Raw genomic sequence first — 26,525 nt, forward strand, 5'->3', positions numbered from 1 at the left:
GGGACCCTGTTGCAGGTGGGACGTTTATATGGGGTGCTGAAGACTACTCGCCTCATACTTGGGCGATCTTCTCCCGGTCCAGTGGCTTATTCAACAGCAACCAGCCTGTCTCCTTGTCGATGTCAAAGATGCCCTCTGGGGGGCTGTCTGCCCCAGGCCCTGTGATGCTGTAGAAAATCTTGGTGCCTTTGTCCTTATCAGATTTGAGCTGGAGGCAAAAGAAAACAGCAGCTGATTGTAGCAAAGAATCCTCTGGGAGAGGTGGGAAGGACACAACCTTATGAGAATCTGCTCCTATGATAGGGGCTTTCCTCCATAGGCCCTAGCACTCAGCAGCAAGAAACTTCACACTCAGGCCTGTGGGTGGAATCCCTGTAGCCACCCATGACTCCCAGGAGGAAGGCACAATCATACCTGATGCAGCCTCTTGGGGAAGGGCCCCTTGCCATTCTCAAGGACAGATATTGGCGGGACCACCCATTCTCTCTTGCGTCTTCGTAAAATGCGTTTGGATGGGGAGGTCTTCAAAGCTTTCTTTTCCTGCAAGGACAGAAGACACCTTAACCTGGATGTGGAAAGAGCATGAACACCTATCAGAGTTAAGAGTGAAGAAAGACACATAGATGGGCCTACTGCCCAAGGAAATTTACAAACGATCTAAGCATCCACGTAGAGAGAAGGACCACACATTACAGCACAATCCATGTAGTAGAATATTATGCAGCTCTAAAAAAGGAACAAGGGGCCGGGGATTTAGCTCAGTGGATCCGCTGCCTGCCTTAAAAGTGCATGGTTCTGAGTTTGATCCCCGGTACCAAAAAATAAATAAATAAATAAAAAAAGAACGAGGATGCTCTATATCTGCTGACAAAGAAGGCTCTTTGATGTATGCTGCTAAATGAAAAGATCAAGATACAAACAGCTTCGTATAGATTAGAATTTTATTAACAAACACATAGGGCTTAATATATGCCAGGCACTATTCCAGCTTTGGCTGAGCATGGTGACACACACCTATAATCCCAGCACCCAAGAGGCTGGGGCAAGAGCACTGCTGTGAGTTCAAGGCCAGCCTGAACTGCATAACAAGGCCCTGTCTCAAAAAAAAAAAAAACAATCAAAGAAACACACACTATCCCATCTTTTGTGTAAGGGGAAAGGAAAATAAGATCACACGTTCAGATTTTCTTAACACAGACAAAGCCAGGGAAGATGCAGAAAAAAGTAATGGCTGTGGGAAGGGGACAGGGGTACTGATAGACTGTTGTACACAAAAAAGTAGGTATGGACATGTAAATAGAATGTCAGCTTTTCATAAAGGAAAGGAAGAAAAGAGTCTTTTGGGGGGGGGTGTACCGGGGATCGAACTTGAGTCCTTGCGCTTGTGCAGCAGGCGGCGAAACCACTGAGCTAAACCCCTGGCCCAAAGAGTCTATTTTTATATCTGTATATACTCAAAACATACCTTTCTAAATACATATAAATAAATATATAACACACAACTAAACTCTAGAGGGAAAGAACCTAGACACCGTAGTTATCAGTGTCTTCTCTAAGAGGGATGGACAGGGCTTTAGGCAGATAGATGGAGATAAGCAAAAGAGAGTGTTCATTTGTTTGTTTGTTTATTTAGTAGTATGGTACTGGGGAGTGAACCTAGGGCCTAGCGTATGCTAGGCAATCACTCTACAACTGGGCTACACTGCCAGTTCCTTTAATTTTTTTTTTGAGGTAAGATCTCACTAAATTGCCCAGGCAAACCTCCTGCTTCAGTCTCCCAAGCAGCTATGATTACACAGATGTATGCTATTATCTTTAAAACTTTGACATGTGGTCATTTACTAAACACAGCAGTAAATCTACCACTCTGGGATGGTGAGGTGGGAGAATCTTAAGTTCAAAGCCCAGCCTGGGCGACTTGTGAGAACCTGTCTCAAAATAAAAAATGGGCTGGGCATGTAGTTCAGTGTGAAGGCTCTCAGTTCAATACCCAAGCGAAAGAAGGGAAGGAGGGAAAGGAAGGAAAGGAGGGAGACGGGATTGGCAATTCTGCAATGGCATGGCCTTCACCTGGAGTTACCCTGGATAATACGGGAAAAGAAGGGGAAGCTGGGGTGCGGGTGGGGATTAAGAGCAGTGTGTGAACCCTGCCAAGGAGGGCAGCTCTCACTGTCCCACACAACCCTGGCACTCCTACTGGGCAGCTATAATTGCGTCCCAGCTTAGATCAGTACTCATGCTCACAGCTGGGTGGCTGAGGGCTACACCACCTGCTCTGCTGGACATGCTTTGCTCACAACAGCTGTGGCAATGGAGGACCGCTGGCAGCAGCAATCTGAGCATGCACAGAGAACATCCTCCTTCTGTCTGATCAGATGTATTTGCAGCCGATGGGTGCTATACAGACAGTTGGGCATGGTGTTTTACCTGGACTGTTCCCCCGCTCAACACAGTGAAGTCGTTGTTATCAGTCCCAAGCGAGGCCAACTCTTGCCCAGGGCAGCCGGTGAAAGCTACTGTGGGGAAAAAGAGTATTAGGAAAAAGGGCTTCGGAAAACTACTTGGAGGAAAATAAGACCTGATAAGAGTCCCTGCCTGGAGCAAGGACAGTTACCAAGTGACTGCAGATCGGGGACACCTGGCTTACTTCCTCTGATGAGTAATGTGACTAATATAACTTTCAGACAGGGCTCTGGTTTGGTCTCAGGGGGGAGGGTCCCTTCATAGTCAGTTTGTGGATCCAGTTCTACTTTGTTCATGAAGCCAGAGAACCAAGATCAGAAACATTCAGTGATATTAGCCCCAGGTAACCTCAAGAGATAAAGGGTTGAACTCAGTACTTTGCACTTGCCAAGCAGGTGTGGTGCCAATGAGCTGCATTACTTCCCGGGGGAAAGAGGATGTTCTCAGTCTCAGATTAGTATTAGCATTTTGGTTAAAAAATATATTTCCTTAAAATAAGAAAGGATAACAAAGAGTTTTTTTAAACTATGAAAGTAATGTGCACATGATAAAGCATTCAAAAGGTATATAAAATTATAATATAAAAATGTAGAATTTTAAAGGATTAGTACCCAGGATATATAAAGAACTCCTAAAACTCCACAGCAAAACAAAACAAAAACAACCCAATTTAAAAAAAAAAAAAAAGGACAAAGGATTTGAAAAGACATTTTTTTCCTCAGAAGATATACAAAATAGCTAATAAGCATTATGAAAAGATATTCAATATCATTAGTCATTACAGAAATGCAAATCAAAACCACAATGAGATGCCACTTCACACCCACTAGGATGGCTACTACAAAAACAAGAAGTCTTGGCAAGATGGGGAGAAACTAGAGCCCTTGTGCATTGCTGGTGGGAATGTGAAATGGTGTAGCCAACTGTGGAAAAGTTTGGCAGCTTATCAAAAAGTCAAATGTGGCCAGGAACAGTGGCACACACCTGCAATCCCAACAGTCTAGGAGGCCAAGATAGGAGGATCAGCAAATTTAATCCCAGCCTGGGCAACTCAGTGATACATCATGAATCAACTTGAAGACATGAGGCTGGGGCTGAGTGGGGAGAGAACATGTTTAGCATGCACAAGGCCATAGGTTCAATCTCCAAGCAAGTGCAAGTCCAGAGTTCAATCCCAGGTACCCCCCCCCCCAAATTATGAGGGGCTTAAGAGGGGAAGAAGGGAAGACAATGTTTAATGAGTATTAGAGTTTCAGTTTGGGATGTTGAAAAAGTTCTAGAGATCAATAAGGATGATGGTTGCATAACATTGTGAATGTACTCAGTGACACTGAATGGTTTATTTTAAAATGTTTTAAACAGTAAATGTTATGTTAAAGTTTCAACATACACGGAGCAGATCTGACGTGGGAGTGTAAAATGGAACAATTCTTTGAAAAACAGCTTAGCAATATGTACTGAAGCATTCCCCAGGGCCCAGCAATTCCGCTCCAATGTACAGACTCAACTAAAGTACATTCACCAAAAGACACATAATGTTCATTGCCTCACAACTCACAACAGTGAATTATGGAAATAGCAAATGTTCGTTAAGGTGGGATGGAGAGAAACACTGTGGTAGAGTTAGAGTGAAATGAATCAAGTACAAGGACACGCAACAAGGGCAAATCTAACAAAAATGAGGTTGGAGAGTAGAAACCAGGTATCAGAGGATACATATATTGTCAGGGAAGAAAGAAGTATAATAGCTCCTCAACCCTCAAGTGTTTGTAGACCAAGAGACCCCATAACAAAATCCAGTAAATAAGAGAAAAACAAGCAAGTTTATTAATGTATGCAGTGCGCATCACATGGGAGAAACCTCAGTGAAAGGTAACTTAAAGCAGTGGTTTAGGACTCTGGTTTATACAGCATCTTCAACAAAGAAGAATAAATTTTAAAGATGACAAGACAAAGAAAAGCAGTTACAGGCTTCCAGAGGCAGGAAACTGTGGGAAGGTAAATACAGGGGAGTAAGCTAACTAATGGAGTGAGATTTGTTTGCAGATTCCTCTGGTACCCTCTCTGGGCTGATAAAGAGTGGCCTCAGTAAAGGAGAATTTATATCCTGTCTTTAGGTGGCAAGCAGCGAGGGTGGAAAGAGCTCTTCCTCCATTTGCTGCTTCTTAACTGCTTTTGGTTAAAAATATTCATGTCAAAGATCCATGTTTGGGAATGACACATTCTGGATTCCATTAGGATGATTTCATTGGTGTAAAGTTCAAAAACAGGGAAAACTTGTCTACGTAAAAGGAGACAAGACACTGCCCATCCTTTAGAGAGCAGTTGTGGATGGAAGGGGCAGAAGGGCTGAAAGACCATAAAGAGCTGCCTTCAGCTCCCCAGAACCCAGTGCCAGCTCCCTGGAGCCCAGGAGCTCTCACACACAGGTAGGATCCGCTGTGGGAAGGCTGGAATGAAAGAGCAGATTGCTTAGAGACCAGTGTGCCTCCTTGACGACCTTCCCACTGAGGAGTCCCAGGCTGAGACATGTCTGGCCAGTGGGAGGAAAGGAAAAAGGGCCTGATTCAGCTCCAGAGAGTCTCAGGGGCCCTGAGATCCCCAGGGTAGCCATGCCCTTTACCTCTACTCTAGCACACAGCTTTGTAGCCTCATTTTCTGATGAATGTGGTTTGCCTTAAGTCTAGAAGGATCAGGAATGGTATGTGACAAATGTTAAATATAGGAAAAAATTAAATAGGGCACTCTCTGCATGGTTCATTCATCCAGCTGTGCAAAGTAATATTTACAGTAGAGTTTTAAAATTATATAGGAAAATTCTTTTGCTATAAAGTTTTAAAAATATGCAGAATGCAGAACGACATATAGTATGTGTAACCATGCGCAGAGAAAAGGCTGGACGAAAATGAATCTTCCCAATGACTACAATTTATTCTCCAGTTTGTCACCTTAACCGCTTGGTCATGACTACCAGTTAAGAATCTTATTTTCTTAACTTTTCTGTAGGCCCAAGTTTTCTCTTGTCATGAAGTCTTGCATGCACCCACCTGATTACTATGTTCAAGTCCTAACCTCAAGTACCTCACAATGTGACTATACTTGAAGATAGGGTCTTAAAAGAGGTTAATTACGTCAAAATGAGGTCATGAGGGTGAGCCCTAACCTCCTATTACCAGTGTCCTTTGAGAGGAAACTTGGATAGACTGTACAAAGGAAATACCTGATGAGGATGGGAAAAATTGGCCATCTACAAGCCAAGGAGAGAGCCGTGAGAAGAATCCTTCCAATACCATCATCTTGGACTTTTATCCTCTAGAACTGTGAGAAAATAAATTTCTGTCTAAGCCACTCATCCGGGGCACTTTTCACGGCATGCTAGTGCTGATTTCCTTTAACTCATGGCCTCTTCTCAATGAGCTCTCCCATCCTCTCCTGCCAGGTTAGGTAGGCAGCAGGAGGCTAATGATTCCTCTATTGCTCAGGAGCCTTAAGCCCCCAAATTCTAAGACCAGTCACTTCCTCAAGGTACCAGTAACCCAGAAATCTTCTTCCCACTATCTACAAAATTTGTCCCCTAGGAGTGTACAGCACACTGCGCTGCCTGTCTGCTGGCATATCTCCACCAGTGTATGTTTTCAAACATTTGTAGCACAGTATCTGGGTTGCCCATCTACTTTTCAAGGGGACAGTGCCAACAACCAAGAAGATGCTGGCAGTTGTCTACTGCAGGCATCTCTGCCTCCCACACAGGCTGCTTGCAGGCTGTGCTTTGAGTGAGTCCAGGCACACCGGGGGCCCGGCCCCATCAGCTCTACCCTGCGTTCAGCTGAACACCAATCACAACCAAGACGTATGATGTGTCTAGGCAGGCAAGAACAAGTTTCAAACACCCACTCTTCCCAAGACATCCAGCTAAGTGTTTTCCTGCCCAAACCCTCACAAAACAACCCACAAGGTGGATATTACAGCTCCCAACCTGACAACTCAGGAACTAGAAGCTGCCAAAGGTCAAACTGCCTCAGGAAACAGCTTCAGAGAGGTAAATAAACTATGTATGGCTCCCCAATTAGGAAGCAGCAGGGCCAACTCTCAAATCCTGAAGGCAGGTAAATGATGAAGAACATGGGATTTGGAACCCAAAAAACTGGGTTTCAAATCCATATAATGCTATTTACACCTCCTGTGTGCTTGGGCAAAGCTCAGTTTCTTCATCTGGAAAATGGAAATAAAAACCAGACCTCACAAGGCTATTGGGAGGAGTAAAGGGGATGGTGTGCATAACACTGAGCACTGTGTCTGGCTGAGTGTAAAAGCCTTCTGTGAAAGGTAGTCTAAGCATACACACAACTACTAGGCTTCTCACTTCAAATCCTGGTCTCTTTCTACATCACAGTAAAACCACCTCCCAACCTAGGAAACAATTAGTTACAGGTCTGTGTTTTACACAATGCATGAAGCACAAAGGGAAAAGCAGATGCGTAGGCCCACACAGCATAGTAGGCTCCTGGCTCTGTCTGCATCGGGAAAGGGCTGTTTTGCAGGGGTGCTCTGTAGTTTACTGGGAGGGTGGAGCTCTCAGGACAAGTTGATCTTTCTGGGGAAACTTGCTGGGGCAACTGTAGGAACAGAAATGGTTTTCTCTGCAAGCTATGAGTCACAGAGAGCCCACTAAGGAGTTAAGCTCTAGGGCAGATCATTACAACTTCCTCCCAGATGCTTCCTGGTACCACGGGTTTGTATCACTGTTTCAAAGTGAAATTGATCTGAAACCAGGTCTCATCATCACTCATCCTTCCTCTGCCTCACCTTCTCACAGCCAGTGAGGTAAGCTGATTCTTGCCCCTGAGTGAGGTGTAGCTTCACAAGGCCACACATCACGGCCAAGTTACAGGGGCATGATGGGGCTTGTCAAATCCTGAGGTGAGCTGATGAACACTGATGAACACGTTGGGCTACAGTTCAGACCTTAAGGCTGGAAAACAAAGGCCTAAACATAGCTCTTACTTCCACACTCACCTGGGGCCTCAGACAAGGTAATTTGACTGTTTTTGCCTGTTTTTCCCCACAGGGATTCCGAATCACAAGGGTCAAAGAAGCAGGTTTCTGTAGTGTAGTGGTTATCACATTCACCTCACAAGGGTCCAGGAAGCCAATAAATATGTATCTGCTGTACCAACATAAAGGGACTGCTTTCAGCACTGAACTTTAATGCACAATTCCTAGAATATTCCTGGGAAATGCCACTTCTAGAGAAATTAATCAGAGTTCCATGTATCTGCACTAGCTGGAAGACATATATATATATATATCCATCCATCCAATGGAACCAGGAGTCCCTGGCCTCAGTTCAAAGCTTCTCTCCAAAGTCCTTTGATCCTGAACTGGCACTGCTATAAAACTTGGGCAAGAATATAGTCTCTGGGGTACTAGAGCTGTCAGAAAAAGAAACCTTTTAAAACAGACTTACAAGAACTGATGGATATTGGGCTGAGAACTCATTCTGTAATATTCTATGTCTGCTTTTAGACTGGAATTGCCTAAACACCTCTGAACTCCTGGGCTGGGGATTTAGCTCAGTGGTTCCACCGCCTGCGTTGCAAGCACAAGCTCCTGAGTTCGATCCCTGCTACCAAAAAAAACCCCAAACAAAACATGTTCAACACCTCCGAACTCCTAAGAAACACCCTTAAAAGTCAGGACCTTGTCTTCTCAGCCACAATATGGAGGAGATATGTAGTCCAATATCCAACTTCATTGGATGTTCTGATAAAATATCTTGATGGGGTCAAAACGGCCCATCAGGGCTTCAGTCCAGGCCAGTTTCCTACTGATCTCGGGGCATTTTGACTAAATAAAAGAGAATAGCAATGATAACAGCAATATTAGCATGAACATGATGTGGCCAAAAGGAAGCTTGGAGATTGGGAAGAAAGATTGCATAGAAAGTCTTTATTCTAGTTTGGTTTAGGGACATATCTAGTTCACCAAGCAAATTTCTCCTTATAGCTATCACTACCTTCCATTAAGGTACTGGGATAAGAGGGTGAAGAGGGAAAGTATGTGGAGTTGACTTCGAAGAAAATACTGGCATTTGGGGGGAATAAAACAAAAAAAAAGCTCACTTACTAAGATATACTAACCAAAGGGACAAATGCTGTGGAATACTTGGGAATCAGGTATTGCTATATATGGGAGAGTGTAAAATGGCACTTTCCTGGCAATTAAGAAGCCTTAAATAAGCCCCTTGACCCAGGCATTGCATTTCAGCTTCAGCATGGTGCTCAATGCCTAAGTCTTCCCAAAGACGCTGATTTAGTGGTGGTGAATCATTGGGAACACCTTAAGCTGGGAGTTCTACTTGCTGTCCTTGAAGCTCTAGGGAGGAAGGGTAGCCCCCTCTGAAGGACACCTAGAAATCATCCCACATGTGGCAAACCCATACCTGAAAGGATCTTTATGACTATCACTTAAATAGAAGAAAAAGAATGTCTCAATAACCTTTTCAACAGAATATTTATGCTGTGCTACAGTCATTAAAATGTCTTAATGTATATCGTTACATGTTCTAAAAGAAAACCCACTCAGGAAAAACTTCTCTGCAGAGGGAGATTAAAAAACAAGCCACAAAATATGAACTCAACAATTATAACGTAGAAAGCAGCCTGGATCTCTCCTACCATTAAGCATCTCCCAGGCAAAAGAAGGCCAAGATGGCTGCCAGTCAGCAGGACTAAATCTGAGGGGACCAATGGGGAAAGACTACAGGATGGCAAGGCACGCTGGGAGCCCACACATACAGAGAGGCACATCAGACTCCAAGGGGCCTAGATTGACCCAGGATCTGCCCCAAGGAATGCTGGGAGGCCCATTTCCCTAGCAAACAAGCTTGAGACAGCTGCATACATGCCTATTAAGTCTTGAATGTCCTTCAGAGGGGACAACCCTTTCTCCCTAGAGCTTCAAGGACAGCAACACTCAACATCACAAGTGCAGCATCTTTGGGCAGGCTTAGTCACTGTGCACCATGCTGGAGCTGAAGCAGAAAGTGGAAGGCATTCTTAGGTAGCTGCGCTCATAGCTTTACAAAGATCACAATGAGATCCCCTTGGTGCCAAAAGAAAAAGAAAAAAAAAAAGAGCAACAAAAGATCACAATGAGCTCCTGGAGGTCTATAGGAGCCTGGAGAGGGGCAGATACACCTGGCAGATGGCTCCATCTCCGTCAGTGCACTCTGGATCTCATCTTCCCACAGATAATGCTACAGGGGCTTTTGAGACACTTAGCATGGAACCCTTCTCTAACCCACCCAAGAAGAGGCGGCTGGAGAACCAACAGTGAAGCAGTGGGACTTGGGTCCTCCCCATTCACTTCAGACACACTTAACAAAGATTTAGTTGGAAAAATACGGAGATAGACTTAGAAGATCTGTTGTTTTTTTCAATTGGGAGTGGTCCTGTATGGGTGGTAGGCCCACTTTCTGCCTATCTTCCAGTTTTTCCACGCTAAACACATATTGGATTTGCAAACACAATTTGATGACACACACCCCTCATATAGAAAAATTATGTGGCAAACCCATGTTGTTTAGGAGGGAAAGAGCAGTTATTCTGTAGTTTCGATTCTCTGCAGAAAGCTGTCTGAAAAGAGCTGTATCACTCAGGTTCCTCCTTACTCTTGGAAGCTGGATCCTCTCCTTATAATCCCCAGAGCTGCACCCAGGCTAGGCTGCACTCCACAGCAGGCTAGGGGTTTGGAACATGGCCCATTCAAGGCTCAGCATAAGGCATGCTCTCTGGCTCCCCCAGGAATCCCATCCTTGAGGACTACCAGAACAGTCAGCCCATGACCAGCTGGGATGGTGAGCAGCCTGGGATGGCTGGGATGGCAGTTAAGGGTTTCATGGGTGAAAGTGCTGCAAGTTAGCCCTACAGTTCTATCAAGTCACTTAATCTTTATGTTGTTTAACACTAAGTACTTACCAATGAATGAAAGCCCTTATTAATTCCCAGTCTCTAAAGTGGGATTACACACACATACCTAGGTGCTAGTAAGAACCAAAGAAGGTGTGCTGTGCTTTGAAAAGCACAATGAAGTTTTAAAAAGTTGGGAGAGTGATTTAAAAAGCAAAACAAAAAGACAAAGATGGAGAAGGAAACTCAGAATCACCATATAAGAAAAAAGTTAAACTGTGGCAACTGCCATAGAAACAACCATTAGGAATTAAATTCAAACCAGAGTATATACTGGCACATGCCTGTAATCCCAGCACTCAGGAGGTTGAGGCAGGAGGATCACTGAGTTCAAGGCCAGCCTGGGCTACATGGTGAGACCCTGTCTCAAAAAAAAAAAAAAAAAAAAAAAAAGAATAGAAGTAAGACAGGGTCTTGCTATGTACTTCTGACTGGTCTTAACCTCATCATGTAGCCCATGCTGGCCTTGAACTCAGCAGCGATCCTCCTGCTTCAGCCTCTTGAGTGCTGGGACTACAGGCTTGTGCCATCATGTCCCATTTTATGTTTTTTTTTTCAATCCTGGGGACTGAACCCAGGGCCTTGCAGATGCTGCTAGCCAAGTGTTCTATCACCGAGCCGCACTCTCAGGCCTTTTTATTTTTAAGGCATGTCTGGCTAAATTGCCTAGGTAGGCCTCAGACTTGCAATCCTCATGCCTCAGCCTGAGTAGCTGGGATTACAGACCTCTGACATCATTCCTGGTTTGGTATGGCTTTTTGATGACATTTTCAAATATGTATCAAAGTTTAAAATGTCCAAATCTTCCCAGGTATCAACACATATTTTGTGTGCTTAGTATCTCCCTTTGGATGCTTTAAAAGCCTCTTAAAATCAATGTCAAAAACCAAATTCTTAGTGATGCACACCTGTAATCTCAGCACTCAGGAGGCTGAGGGAAAAAGATCCCTGCATGTTTGAGGCCAGGCTGGGCTACATAGTGAGTTCAAGTTCAGCCTAAACTACATCGCAAGGCCCTGTCTAAAAAAGCCAAAAACAAAAAAACAAAAAACACCCAAAAGAAAAAAAAACAAATTCTTAATCTTCTTTACCTTATCCTAAATATGATCTTTTTCTAGAATCTTTCACTCCCAAGTGCATTTCACACACTCAGCTGCTTAAACCTAAAATCTGGACAACAGAAGCAGCCTAGAGTCTGGAGCCAGATTACCTGGCCTCAGATTTCAGTTCCACACTGACTTCAGGCAAGTTTGCTAACCTCTAGGCCTGTTTCCATCACTATAAGATAGTAGTAATAAAATCTACCTCCATTAAGATAATATCTACCTCAGTTAAATGAATTTATGCTGAGCACCATGCTCGCAGATGTATGAATAGCTACCAGGATCATCTTCCTTAACTAAGCACATCTCCCACAGAACTTTCATTCCCTGCCAATCACCAACTCATACTTTTCCATCTCTATTCCCACTCCTCAGTACATACTCCATTATTTTTAGGCTAAATGGATGCAAAATTTTCATTAGAAAGAAAGACCCTTTAGCTGGGGATTTAGCTCAGTGGTTCCGACGCCTGCCACACAAGCGCAAGGTCCCTGGTACTGAGTTTGTCAAGGTCCCTGGTTTGATCCCTGGTAGAAAAAGAAAAAGAAAAAAAAAGAAAGAAAGATCCTTTAAAAATGCAACAACACATCCTGGCATGGTGGCACATGCCTGTAATCCCAGCATTGGGGAGGCTGCAGCAGGAGAACCAACACAAATTCATGGCCAGCCCAGGCTACACAGTGAGTTCAAGCCCAGCCTGAAATACAAGGTAAGACCCTGTCTGAAAACACCAATTAAAAAAAAAAAAAAGAGCATGATACATTTGAGAAAAGAAATAAGATTATGAGCCAGGGATTTAGCTCAGTGGTTCTACTGCCTGTCTCGAAACCTCAAGGTCCTGAGTTCAATCCCTGGTACCAAAAAAAAAAAAATAAAATAAAATAAAAATAAAATAACTTCCTTATTCAAAACTCACCCATGATTAGCCATTGTTTTTAGGATACAAATCACATCTTCTATTGTGCAATTCCCACCTCCAGTTTATAGACACACTGGTCCTTTTCTTAAATGCACAATAACCTCTTTACAACAAGGCCTTTGCATGTGTTGCTTCCTGGCTGGACTAACTCATTTGTTCTCACTACAGCCATATAAGATTATATGTATTATACCTAGTGCTGTACACTATATATTATAATACCGATATACTTCAGGCAAACTTCAACCATGGAAACTTGAAGCAGTGTCACAAATAATAAAAGTCTCAGTTTGTATGCAAAGTTTGAAGAGATGTAAATCTCCAATATTAAAAAAAAATTATAAATGTCACAAAACTGCAAAACTGGAAAGACAACTGAATTGTGAGCATCCCTCCAGTCCCTCTAACCCCACTCATACTCTTCACATATGTTCCTGTGAAAGCATAAGTCTTCAGTCCTGGGTGTTTTTAATTATTTGAGGTTTTCAAGAATGCATCTTTTACATCAATGCTGTCTGTACAAGACTGTCTACTGGAGCAATATTTGGGATTAAGAAAAAACTCTTAGGGCCCTCTTAGGGGAAAAATACAGTAAGATCAGAAGTGAGGGTCTGTTTTCAGAATGGAAAGCAGCTTTTATCCAGCAAAATACTTGCTAAATAGATTTTGAAATCTAAAAAAAAAAAGGAAAAAGCCCCGAATTTTTGCTATATCTGAACATTCCATTTTCAAAACTCTCCACATCCAAGGAAAATAATGCTAGTGTGAACAAATTTGATAGTTTACTTCTAAGTGGTGCAATTTAATTTTTTTTTATTTTTGTTGATTTCAAATGCTTTTGAAACATTATTCAAAAAATTAAGTCATAAAAAAGTTACTGTGAAAACGAATGATTTCTAAATGTCATAGTGACCTTATCTTAAGCTTAAGGCACAGTCTGTCTTAATGTTATTGTTCAACAATAAAAGCTCAATTTATCTGGGTGAGGTTAATATGAACAATTTACTCGATCATCTTTCTACAAGTCTTTCCTAATAAGGCAATTCCTAATAGTTACACTTCTAAATATGTAAACACTTCACAATTTTTATGCTAACTCTTCCCTCCCACCACATCTGTAAAAGATAAGGGTTGGGGAGAGAACTGGCTAAATAAATCATGGTCCATCCACCATGTAGAAGACTATGAAGTAAGTGGTTAAAAACAATCTAAATGGGCCGGGGATTTAGCTCAGTGGTTCCGGCGCCTGCTGAGCAAGCACAAGGTCCCAAGTTCGATCCCCGGTACCAAAAAACCCAAACAAACAAAAAACCCCAAAAAACCAACAATCTAAATGTGTATTCACTCTCTAGAAAGATGCTTGTGGGCTAGGATTTAGCTCAGTGGTTCCGCCGCCTGCCTCACAAGCGCAAGGACCCAAGTTCAATCCCCAGTACCAAAAAAAAAAAAAAAGAAAGAAAGAAAGATGCTTGTGAATCCATCCCTTAAAAAGCAAGTTGTAGGATTAACATTTGTATGCATGATATAGTCCAATTGTTTTTAAAATTCCTATATGCACACATAAGTTTTTGGTATAGAAAAAAGTCTATAAAGATTCATAGTAACATTAACTCTACTTGTTCTTAGGGAATAGAATGGGGAAAGAGAACCACGGAGTGTTTTATTTCCCACTTGGTTCTACTGACAGGCAAGAGAATTCAGTAGTTTTAGTTTACCTTTGAATCCAAAATCCAGTACTTAGCTGTGTGATCTTGAATGTATTATGTAATCTCTCTGGCCTTGGTTTATCTATCTGTCAAATGGGGAAATAGTAGTACTTCCCTCAAGGGATATTTGAGGATTAAATGAGTTAATACACATAAAATGCTGAGAACTATACTTGTCACATAGGTAATGCCACATATTTTACTGCAGAAAGTTTGTCTTTACAGTAAACATATTCACTGTATTAATTTAAAATCCAAACAAACCAGCCTTATATAAATAATATAAAATAGCATATATGTGGGTGGGGTGATTAAAAAAAATAAAAAGCTCCTCAGGCAATTTTGACCATTAGTCAAACTTGCAAACTATTGACTCAAACAAAAGGCATGGATAAACCAGAGGGGGTGGGGTTGAGTCCCTGCTGGGGAATTCTGGGAGTGGAAAAAGACCATAGAAGATGAGAAAATAGCAGATCTGGAAGCCCAGCGGGAAGCCCCTGCTGACCAATCTCACAGGGAGAAGGCAAAGTGTGGGCCTGGTGTCCTGTCCTGGCTTGTGCAGGGAGGGCCTGCAAGTAGCTATTTTCTCCCTGCCTGAAGCTAGGACAAGATGGGGCTCGTGCAAACGCAGCTCACCGGCAGCCAGCCTTACACAAGACACCTAGGACGAAGCTGGGGCGGCATATTCCTTCCCTGGGTCCTCTAATTGTCCCAGCACCACAGTTTGGGGTGAGAAGTCATGTCTGTGTCTGCTCCTGGGTTTCCCAAGGGTCTGAAGTTTCTGCATGGTCCTGGGTGTGGTCCATTTCTTTGGACAGCAATTCTTGCTGCTCTATAACATGACTGGGGTTGGGGAATGCACTGTGGTCCTCACACTTCAGGGAGGAATCTTATCCACAAGTAATTCCAGGAGGATCAAAGACTTCCTAAAGTGAATGTGAGACCCTAAGGTCAGAATCCCTCATTAAAGAAAATAAACCTTCTACTTCCCCGAGTATACAACACAAGCTTTCAAGCCTTCTTGGTAATAGAGAGATAATTTCAAACTAATCTTATGCAGTCTTAAATGAATAAAAGTGAAGTTAGTGGGATGCAAGGGAGAAAGGAGAGGCTGGAATTGTACCTTCTGAGTCCCAATCCCCTAGTTCAACTCCAGATCCCAGAGTCCTAAAGGAAACTAGTTCTTCCCTCCAGAGGGGGAAGCAGCCTCCCACCTCCCACCTCCTAGCTGTGTGGTGCTGGCTCTGAGCCCTCTCCCAGATGTCAGACAGCAACAAGGCCAGAGTCAAGAGTTCAAAGAAGGAGTCAAGAGAAAAAGGAAGCTGATTGCTGGGCTTGCTTTCAAGGGAGGAGGTACTCTAGTGTGCTGCTCAAGCAGCAGGACTCCAAGCACCTACAGAACAGGGTAGGAACCCAGAACCCCATGTGTAGGATTTGGCTGATGAAGGGGTAGGGGACGAAGTCTATGATGCTTCTCCACTCTGGAGCCAGGGCTGAGCTGAAGGTAGGGTGAGGAGGAGCAGAAGCCAGACAACCAAAAGCAGATCCTCTGCTAGGAACTGTCAGTGTGAGTGCTATCAGGCCTGGTATCTGAGTCCTCCCATCCTAAAAGGGAGCCAGAGCTTGCTGGACAGAATCTGTCTCTCTCTGTCTCTCTCTGTCTCTCCCTCTCTCCCTCTCCTGTTGATTAACAAAGGCCTGGGGAGGGAACAGGAATTCAGAGTTTTTGGATCAGAGGTTAACTATTTGGCTGGAGGACTCAGTCTCTTTCCTTCTCAGACTCAGATTCCCAAATGGTTGGTACCTCACACTTAGCAGCCAGAGCTGGATTCAAAGCCTGACTTCACAACTTACTAGCTGGGTGACCATGGATAAATTACAAAATTACAAGCCTCGGTTTCCAATTCAGCTAAATGCAGCCATTTCAACCCACCCCATGGGGATTTTAGGAGGCTTAAAGGGGCTTATTACATAAAGTACATAGTGTGATTCTGGAATGCCGTAAGGTCTCAATAAATGGTACTTAGGTTGATGTTTTTTACACTCTTTTGAGCCAGCCCTGCTGCCTGGGTTGGCAATGCTGGATAAATACATGAAATGAGAGGGGAAAGTTAACAGAGGCAGACAATGTCCTCTAGCTGGAGAAAAGTCAAGGGGGGATCTCCAGAGGGGATGGTGGAGGTGGGGGCCAATGTCCTGGTTCAGAGGAACACTGGCCTTCACTGGACTACACCAAGGACTGCAGCTTTCTCTCCTGCCTTTCCCAAACCTTCCCTTGCTGCTCCAAGCTGCAGCTCATTTGGCTCTCTCCACTACACACTCCCCTGTCCAGCCAGATTAAATGCATTTAAAGTTCCTGGAACCTGATGTGCTATTCTCCTGCCAGAATTTTCCCTGCCACTTTTCATGCCCCAACCCTCTTGCCTCATTCTTCATCAGCCTCCAGCCCTCCCTCTTACTTCCCGCAAGTCCTTCCAAGAACATGTCAGCAATCCTTCCTAGGTGATCCTTTATGACTCCCTTCTCATCTCCTACTCAATCATACACACACACACACACACACACACACACACACACACACACACACACACACACGGTATTTATTTTGTCTGTCTCTCCATTAGCATATAAATGGCCTTTGAGGCTTGAACTTTCTGCACATTTTGATCAGTATCCCCAGCACCTAGGACAGTACCTGGCACTTAGTAGGTGCTCAATAAATAGTTGTTGAATGGAGGATTCACTATTAAAATCACCCTCATCTAAACAGGAGCTCACCTCAGTGAGCTCAAGGAGCTGCCGGCAGTGTTTATCTCTGAATATTTAACATCTAATAGATGCCCAGACATTTGTCAGCTGAATGACCATTTCAAGTTGGCCCTGGGTCCCAGGCACTTTCCTGCCTCTACAATGAGGGAGGAGCTGGATTTGACCACATTGGCCTAATGAGAAGGCTGTTGCCTTTGCCCACACTGACTAGGATAAAAATCTCCACCCAACAAGAGCCTCTCACTTATGAAACTCACAAACCTTCCCAGATTTCCTGCCTACTTTGGGCTAATGAAGCAAGAATTAGCTTAAGAGCAAATAACAGAAAGCTATTCTCACCCAAGACAAAGGACCAAATATAAAACAAAGACCGGCTGTCTCTTAGCAGAGGGCCAGCTGAGAAACAGAGATGGAGGGGTGGGTCTGGTAAGGAGACTGCTAGGGTGGGAGAACCCAGAACAGAACCAGCTTATCTAGGACAAGGAAAAGCTAACATCTCAGTCCAGGGCCACAGAACCCGGAGCCTCCTGTAATCCTTATTTAAGCCAATTGTGTTCCCTGGTATATACAAAACTGATACGAGTACCCAGGTTCACCAAAAGACCTGCACAAAAATGTTCATGGGGAGCTGGGGATGAAGCTTAGAGGTACAGAGCCTGCCTAGCAGGGGAAAGGCTCTGGATTCAGTCCCCAGCACCATTTTTGAAAAGCTCACAGAATACTGTTATAGCAGCCAAAACCTAGAAACTACTCAACTGTCCATCAATAGTAGAACTACCAATGGTCATGTAATGGAACACCATACAACAAAGAGAACCAACTACAGCTATGTCCCGAGTTATGTAAGAATTTTACAATATTCAGTGAGAGAAGCCAGATCAAGAGGGTATACTGTATGATTCTTACATAAATACAAATAAAGGCAAATTCATCTATGGTATTAGAAAGCAGAATGGTGGCTATCTTGAGAAGTGAGTATCTTAGGAAGGAAGGGTCATCTGAGCCACCGTAATGCTCCCTTTATTTTTTGGTCCTGAGGATTAAACCCAAGGTCTTTGCATTGAGCTATATCCCCAGCCCTTTATTTATTTATTTATTTATTTATTTTAAATTTTAAGACAGAGTCTCACTAACTTGCTAAGGTGCCCAGGCTGGGCTCAAATCTGTAGTCATTCTGGCTCAGCTTCCTAGAGTGCTAGCATTACAGGCGTGTGTCACTGCGCCCGGCTGTAATGTTGCTTCTTGATCTTTGGGCTAGGCACGTGGGTTTTTCAGGTTTGAGATGTCATCAAGCTAACCACTTGAATGCTTTTTGAGACATGTTATTCAGTAACAGCAAGTCTTCCAATGGAGACTGTTCAGCCTCAGGACCAAGGTCTCAACTGATACTGGCAAGGGAGACCCTTCTCTCCCTTACCCTCAGTGCTTGGAACCCAGTGCTTGTCATAAGCAATGCCATCCTTACACAGCAGGACGGCAAGGACACCCTGTACTGGGTAACCTAGGAACAGAGTGGCCTGTGAGGAGCTGGGAAGGGAGACTAGAGGGTTGAGACCTGTTCCCCAGGCACAACTGGCAGTGACGTAGGATAGAATCTTCAGCAACCAGCCCTGCCCTGCTGCTGAGCCAGGAAGGCAGCCAGCTGGGCTCAAATCCCAGTTCTCCAACATTCATTCCTCAGAGGAATGGGGCACTACAGAATCCTCCTGGGCCATCGAAGCAGCCAACCTGGATTAAAACCTGGTCTTACCAAGGATTTGTCCTGGTGACTTTATTTTACAGCTAAGGAGAAGTCAACACCACCTGCTTTGCAGGTGCTGCTGTGTACCCGTAAGCGTAAAAAGTAAGTAACTTTAGACTCTAAGCTCCTCAAGGGCAGGGACTTTGCCTTGTTCATTGCTTTAGCTGCAGTTACAGAACAGTGCTTGATACACACAGATGCTAAATTCATGTTTGCCGAAAGAATGAAATATAAATAAAAGCCCTAGCCCAGAGAAGAGGCTCCAAATAGAATGAGTTTTTACATTAACTGCTGAAATAAACATAACCATCTTTATTCTGCAGTGATGGGGATTGAATCCAGGGCTCATGGATTGTACTCTACTACTGAGCTACATCCCATTCCTTTCTCTTTTTTTTTGGTACTGGGGATCGAACTTGAGACCTTGCGGTTGCACAGCAGGTGCTGGAATCACTGAGCTAAATCCCCGCCCTCCTTTCTGTTTTGAACAGGTTCTTGTTAAGTCGTTAAGTCTTAAGTCGCACAGGCTGACCTTGAACTTGCCATCCTCCCGTCTCAGACTCCTGAGTAGCTGGGAATACAGGCATGCACCATCACACCCAGCAAACATAACCATCTTGAAGTTAACTCATGATTATTACTGAATTTTGAAGTTTCCTACCAAAGCTCAGGATGAGGGTTAGCCTTCAGTCTTACCCAAGGCCAACTAAGGGTCCCTAGAATCTGCTGAGGGGCTAGGATGAAGTCAGGATCTTTTTGAGTGCCAGTGAACTGCCTCTCATTTAGTTACTTGTGGTTAAGAATGGGTGGGTCACTCATTGTAGGTTTTTCTTTTTGGTAGTCCTGGGGATTGACCCTAAGGCCTTGTGCATGCTAAGTAAGCATTCTACCACTGAGTATATCCACAGCCTGGGTCATTCATTTCTAATCACTCACTGATACAATGCAAATTCCTTCCTCCTTTGTCTTTGCTTCCGGACCACACTTCAAAGATGTAGACCCCCATGGCGTGGTTGGAACAGGGGAACATTCCTGCCCTACTTTCCTACAGGTTAACCTCATTCTTGGTCTAGTCAAGGATCCCACATTAGGACCTGTAGAGACTATATCCAAGCTAGTTCCCTCTACAGGAACGTCTCGGAAAACCCTACAATAAATGGCTAAACATTCTTGGGGGTTGAGATTGTTACTGGTGGTTGTAGGATTCAGGGCTCCAGCATCCTACTTTTTTCTTCCATCCATCTCCTACTTTCTGGTAGTAAATAATTTCAGGGAAGCCAGGTGTGATGGTGCACACCTATAATCCCAGTAGTCTGGAAGGCTGAGGCAAGAGGATCACAAATTGGAACAACTTAAGCAAGACCCTGTCTCAAAATAAAAATAAGACAGGGCTGGGGATTTAGCTCAGTGGTCCTGAATTCGATCTCGATACCAAAAACAAAACACAAAACAAAACAAAAATAAAAATAAGACATAAAAAGGGGGTTCTGATGTAGCTAGCACAGGGTTCAATCTCCAGTTCCAAAAAAACAAAAAAGTCAGAGAAATCAGGAGCCAGAAAGGTCCGTGCAAATCCTACCTTGTCACTACAACAATGACTTTGATTGAGTCACAATCATTTAGGCTGACCTTTACAAGATTGTCATGATTCACACAAATACTTCCTGGGCATCCTATCATGCACCAGGCCTGGGGAACACACCGGTGACCCTTAGCCTTCCTGTGCCTCAAAGGAAGTTCCTGAGGCATTCAGCCTAGGAAGTTGAGTCAATTAAGCCATGCCTCTGTTTCTCTACCTTTAAAACTTCTACCGGGGTTAGGCTACAGGGTTTCTGAAGTTCCACATCTAGATTAAGAGCTCAAGTTATTTAATATTTACCTTACCTGCTTCAAGAGAATGTTAGGAGGACAAAGCAAACTCAAACTCAGAGTTGTAGAAGGGTTTTGAAGAGGAAGATGCACGTATAAACAAGGTATTAATTATATCAGATCATTTCTTTGAGCTCAACTTCATAGGCATCGTGATATTCATAACCCAGGGGCAAACAACAAGGGCAACTGTTTCTGAGTAGTATAGAAACTGCTGTTGGGCTTGGCAAAATGTGAGTCGGCATGTGCCCACAGGATAACCCTTTCAGCCAGGCTGGATCCAGGCTGGGGGACCAAGTTTTGAAAATGGGAAGCTTAAGTGGAAGGTAGAAATGTATCAGCAAGGCTGGGCATAGTGGTACATGAGTGTAATCCCAGCACTGGGAGGCTGAGGCAGGAGGAGTGCCATGAGTTTGAGTCCAGCCCGTACTACCTAGCGAGTTTAAGGTCAGCCTGATTGACATAGCAAGACCCTGCCTCAAAAAAAAAAAAAAAGCCCATGAAGATCAAGAGGAAAAATGAAACTTGTTCTATCTTTTGTTTAGGAGTTTTAATTTCTTTATTTTGAACTTTTAAGTCTATTTTTAAAAGGGGTCCCATTATACTGATCAAGCTGGTCCTGAACGCCTGGGCTCAAGCAATCCTCTGGAGTAGCTAGGACTACAGCTACACACTTGGTGGCTTGGGGACTCTCAACTTACCTGGCATCAATTGGGCCCAGAAACTTCTTTTACTTTAAAACAAGGCAGCAGACCGTTTCACAAAAGCTTGCTCTAAGAACCAGTCATGTTTGCAGGGAGACTCGAGGTGAGCCAAGCAGATTAACCCGCTTTGTTTTATAACCCAGGTGTGTTCCTGGCACAAACTCAGCGTTTTCACAACCATAAGCCAGACATCCGAGAAAGCTGCATTTCCTCAAAAGGTTTAAAATGCCTGATGTCACTGGGAAGCACTCACCAACTCAACCATGAAATCGAAAGCCTGATCACTGCTTCCCCTCTAAACCCCCAAACAACCTCAAGCCTAGGGAAGTGACAGCTAATCTGGCATTTCTTGCTTCAGTATGATAAGGCACTGACAACACTCAAAACCATAGCCCACTCTGGCTACAGCAGAGAACTTGACAATAGGGAGGTGGGGGTATAGTTTTGGCTGAGTCTGGTTAGCAATAAAGCTTCCTCAGGGAGCCTGAATTGGATTTGGGGCCCAGCCTGAGTTAACATTTTTACAGGTTGGCTCAGTCGCAGTTTGTTAGCCAGCCAGTAATAAACCCATATGCAAGAATTTAAAGTTTATGAAGCATGGCCTCTTAATGCCTCTACTAGGCTCCCTATAGCCAAGGGTTTAAGGAGCCAGGCCTAGCCTGGGTGTTAATTGTTTTGTCAATCTGCACAGTTATTTGGGAAAAGAATTTTTTTAAAAAAGCTTCCACAGACTTAAAGCCCTCGATCCTCTTTGGAGAAACAAAGGAGAGCTATTCTGTCCCCTAGGCACTGATACTCCACATTCAAGCCGTGGGCACTTGTACCTAGGATAAGGGGCATGTTGATGGGAGCACTAGAAAAATGCTAGGTGGCAACAGTTCTTAATGTTTTAAAAAGCGGGTAAACTATAGGTCTCCTCCCCAGGAAAATGCATACACAAGCTTTCTGGAACTCCACCCAAGGATCCTGGATTACACCCCTGTTTAAGAACTTGAGTTTGATCCCTTGTAGGAACTGCGCTTGTCCTCTCCACTTGGAAAGCAAGAGACCACCACCACCACCACCCCACCCCCCCAGCCACAGCTGCTTGGGTCTCATGACACACTAGTTCTCTGCCCCAAAGTGACCCCCTACTCTCAAGTTTTTGAACTTGAGGGGGGAAATGAGTAATTAGAAGATCAAAAATGTGCTTTGATCTCTCTCTCTCTCTGTCTCTCTCTCTCTCTCTGTCTCTCTCTCTCTGTCTCTCTCTCTCTCATCCATCCTTTTCATAGCCCAAGGCTTGATGGCTTGGGACACTATCGGCCACCCAAGTGATCTAACGTCCCACTCTCAAGACGCGAGAGGACAGGGGTGTCCCCCTTGCGAGATGGCCCCAGCCCAGGTGTGCCAGGCGGTTTTCAGGCAGCAGGGGCACAGGCCCTCCGGGAAGGGCAGGGTTAAGAGTGCATTCCAGCCGCCGGGGGAAGAAGGGGGCGGGGGAGAGGAGCGCGGAGAAGAGAAACAGACCCCGTCTGTCTGTCAGAGACACAAAGCACGGTTCACAAAGGGGGCCCGAGAGAGGCGAAGGGGGCTGCCCCGGGCACCGCTCATCCCCACACCTGCGCGGGGGTTGGGGGAGGAATGTGCACGGCGCATTCCTCCGCTGGGGCCAACCGGAGAGAGCTTTCCGCGCCGGGACTGGGTGAGAGGCCCCGGCCAATCGATCCGGAAGGGTCAAGGCAAGCAGTGTCGACGGGGCGAGGAGGGGGTGGGCGTCAGAGGGTGCTACGCCGCCCAGCCTTCTCGGTCAGCCACTCACCGCCAGCACAGCCCGAGATGTACTCTCCGCGCCTCCCCGGGATCTGAGACGGTACCCAAGCCCCCTGCACCAGCCTGGCCGCCCCTCGCGCGTTCCCCCGCAAGGCGGATCCACCCGGGCCGGCTTGGGAGAGGAGGGTGGTCTTACCTTTCTCCAGCGCCTGGCCCGGCAGCACCTCTCTGCCTCCCGCCTCCAAGGTCACTCCAGCCTCCCCAACGCCCGCCGGGCAAGGCTGAGAGGCTGCGCCCAGCAGCCAGCAAACCTGTGCCTGAGGGCAGAGATGGAAAGAGGGAGGCCGGTTACTGACTGGTCTGGCCCTGCACACCCAGTCCTGGGGAGTCCTTACCGGGCCGCCGGGACTACATCGACCCCCAAGGACTGCAGCCCCGCGCTGTCCGCGACGCCACCGCCGAGCGCGGACCCCGCCCGCCCTCCAGGGAGCAGGTCCAGGTAGGCGAGGTCCGGGCACGGGAGTACCTGGAGGAGGAGGAAGGACGCGAGAGGCCCAATGAGGAAAGTCATGGTTGTTGAAAGGGAGGTAAAAAGACTGCTGAGACGGCGGGACCGTGCACTGCTAAGCTCTGAGCGCTCCTAGGAGCGCCGCGACTCGCGGGAGCCAGGAGGAGGAGGAGGAGGACAGGTGAGCGCAGGCAGGTGCTGATTGGCTCAGGGTCGCAAGGCCCCGCCCCCTCGCAGGTGGGGCCGCGGCCGGCTTGCAGAAGCCACTGGAGAAGCCTTGCGTGTCCTCCCTGGCTCTCCCTGCGTGTCGGAGCTGCTCCTGGCAGAGAACTCGGCTCGGCTCGCAGGTTCTGAGTTGCAAGAAGAAAAAAACCCCACTCCATTCCTCAGCCTCCGCAGCGTAGGATGATAAACGTTTCTTTGCCTTGTGGCTACGGCGGTGAGGGAAAAAGTAGAAACAAATCTGAAACCCGGTGAAAACAGAGGCTGCCCATTCTTGATCCTGGAGGCGTTTTGATGTCCAGAGCTTTGATGGAGGCTGAGCGAGTCCTCCACACCCGGCTACGGCGCAGGCTGCCCTCGGCCTCTCTCCACCTCTCCTGCCCGCCCGCCCGGAGGACTCTGGAATTCACTGGCCCTGAGATCCCCAGGGCCCTCGAGACAGAATCTGATGCAACTTGCGGGAGAATCGTTACTTCCATTTCCCAGCTGAACAAATAGAGGGTAGGAGCAGGCGCTAGAGTTTGGAAGCCGAGATAGTACCAAAAGGTTCGAGGTAGGGAAATGGCTATTAGTTATGAGCTCCATGATCTCCGGGCCCCCACCCCATAAATAATGCTTTCTCAACTTTACGTAAAGTGTTAATAATAGCAATTCTTTTTTTTTTTAATCTGTGTCCTCTCTAGATTTATTTATCATGTCTTGCACCATGAGAAAAATCTTTGCTGTTATCTGAGTAATTATTTCTGATTTCATTTTTCCCAGATCCTCTTTTTTTTGCCAGTTCAGAGAGTCCAGGTGGTTGAGTATCCATCTCGTTTCCCTTTGAGGTTGCTGTAGGTGATCCAGAAGTGTCTTCTCATTTCCACGGCGGGATGTGTGTGTGTGTGTGTGTGTGTGCGCGCGTGTGCGTGCGCGCTTCTGGCGCCCTCGAGGCTCACCTTCTCTGCCCTAGGAGCTTGGGATGGCAGCGGGGGAGCTTCCTTCCGGGTGCTGGGACTGGCTCAGCTTCTCTGCCCTAGGAGCCTGGGATGAATAATAGCAATTCTTAAAAGCCAGTTTTTATTGCTCTGAAATACTGTAAGTAATTGTGATTCTGCTTTTTTTTTTTTTTTTTTTTTTTTGTACCGGGGATTGAACTTGGAACCTTGCACTTGCAAGGCAGGCGGCGGAACCACTGAGCTAAATCCCCAGCCCCGTGATTCTGCTTTTGAAGACAGCTCCCCTCACCCTTCCTGGGAGATAGATAGTCACTCTTTCCACTCCGTTAAGACTTCGCTTTCCTTTTCGAGGCACACAAGTGGGCCCTGGGCACAGAACGTCATGAGGCTCAGTCTCTCATCCCACATTCCTTTTCCCCACCAAGCTGAGCTTTCCGAACCAGTCCCGGGCCCTGGTTCCCTGAGCCCGACCCTCCTTCCTCTGCTGCCTTAAGAACCCCAGGATGCTCCTTCCTCTCCCCAGCACATTTAAGGGTTTGAAGGAGGACTGGAGTTTTTCAGTTTTTGTTTTTGCAGTACTGGAGATAGAACCCAGGGCCTTTGCACTGAGGTAAGTCCCAATTACCCTCCTTTTTTTTTTTTTTGTAAGTTTTTCTTTTGATACAGGATCTTGCTAAGTGGCTAAGTTGCCCAGGCTGCAAGCACCAGCTCTGGGCCCTGAACCTCCTGGCTTCACACCCAGTGTCCACCGCTTACTAATGCTGAGACCTCAGTTCTCCAGTGGTCAGTGGTGCTATTAATGACACATCCTCCGAACTACTACACTAGGATTAAATGAATTAATACGTGTAGGGGAGATTAAACAAGTTAACACGTTTAAAAACACTAAATTCAGTACCTGGCACACAGCAAGGGCCCAATGTTGCCTGGTATTTGCTTTTTTTCCCTCTTTTTCTTTTTTGGTACTGGGGACCAAACTCGGGTTCTTGTACTTTCGAGGCAGGCAGCGGAACCACCGAGCTAAACCCCGGGCCCTGCTTCAGTGTGGTATTTTCTTTTTTTCTTTTTCCTTTTTGTGTTGCCTGGTATTATTGCTCTAGGATCAGGCTCATTTGGCTTTCCCCACCTCACCAGTGATTCTCACCTGTCTAGCAGCCCCAATCCCTCAAGTAAGAGAATGGGAAGGGTCGGAATCCTTCAATTTCACAGCTGAGGCTAAAGCCAGGAATTGGCATCCCGTGTCTCCTGTCTTGGGAGCAATCTTTATCCTGCAGCCCTTATGGCCCCAGAAGCGGGGTAGGGAGTGGGGGTGGGGGGTGGGAGGTGGACCATGCCGAGCACAGCCAGAAGCAGATGCAGAGCTCCGTGCCCCCCTCGCCTCGCAGTCCTGCTGGGTGAGAGGTGGGGTCCCATGCCCAAGGGGAGGTTGATGCCCGTGCGCAGGCGCTGCAGAATGGCACAGGCCCAGGCGGGACAGGGGGCCGGCCTATCCTCGCCTCGCAGGATCTCCCGCGCCGACCCGGAGCCAGACGAAGCCATTAAGCGGACAGTTAAACACAAATGAGCCTCGGGATACAGGCCCTAATTAAGTAAACACCCGGCGGGAGAGCTGTGCAGCGCGCTCATTTCCGCCTCCACCTCCTTCCTGGGCACTCAGCACGCCAGGCGGCAGGGCAGAGAGAGGAGGGAGAAATGGGGAGTCTGCTCTTCTGCCTGCGAGTTGATCCCCAGCCCTGGCTCCTCTGTAGCTTCCCTAGTTAGTCGTTCACTCATTCATTCATTTAACTGAGTGAATTTCAGTTAAATTCGCACACAGCCTGCCAGGTGCCAAGCACAGGGGACATAATGGTGAACAAAACAA

General features: G+C 45.8%; 1 protein-coding gene across 2 annotated transcripts in view; it reads right to left on the reverse strand.

The window, feature by feature from the left end:
• The window catches only part of Cdh3 (cadherin 3), a 42,247-nt gene extending 18,540 nt beyond the window's left edge, over positions 1 to 23,707 (reverse strand). The window contains exons 1-5 of one of the 2 annotated variants that reach the window (XM_087205055.1): positions 23,523 to 23,707; positions 23,193 to 23,313; positions 2,428 to 2,513; positions 415 to 540; positions 59 to 208 (exon numbers count right to left, since the gene is read on the reverse strand). In XM_087205055.1, coding sequence (XP_087061181.1) covers positions 59 to 208; positions 415 to 540; positions 2,428 to 2,513; positions 23,193 to 23,313; positions 23,523 to 23,567 — 528 coding nt within the window. In that variant the 5' untranslated portion in view covers positions 23,568 to 23,707. Of the gene's footprint in view, positions 1 to 58; positions 209 to 414; positions 541 to 2,427; positions 2,517 to 23,192; positions 23,314 to 23,522 lie in introns of both variants that reach the window. The other variant, XM_087205062.1, reaches the window with a different exon arrangement.
• Positions 23,708 to 26,525: the final 2,818 nt, after the last annotated feature.

This window comes from Heterocephalus glaber, unplaced genomic scaffold (genome assembly GCF_053883595.1).
Source record: "Heterocephalus glaber isolate CG9 unplaced genomic scaffold, H.glaber_assembly_v1.0 deba00000071, whole genome shotgun sequence".
Taxonomy (NCBI): Eukaryota; Metazoa; Chordata; class Mammalia; order Rodentia; family Bathyergidae; genus Heterocephalus; species Heterocephalus glaber.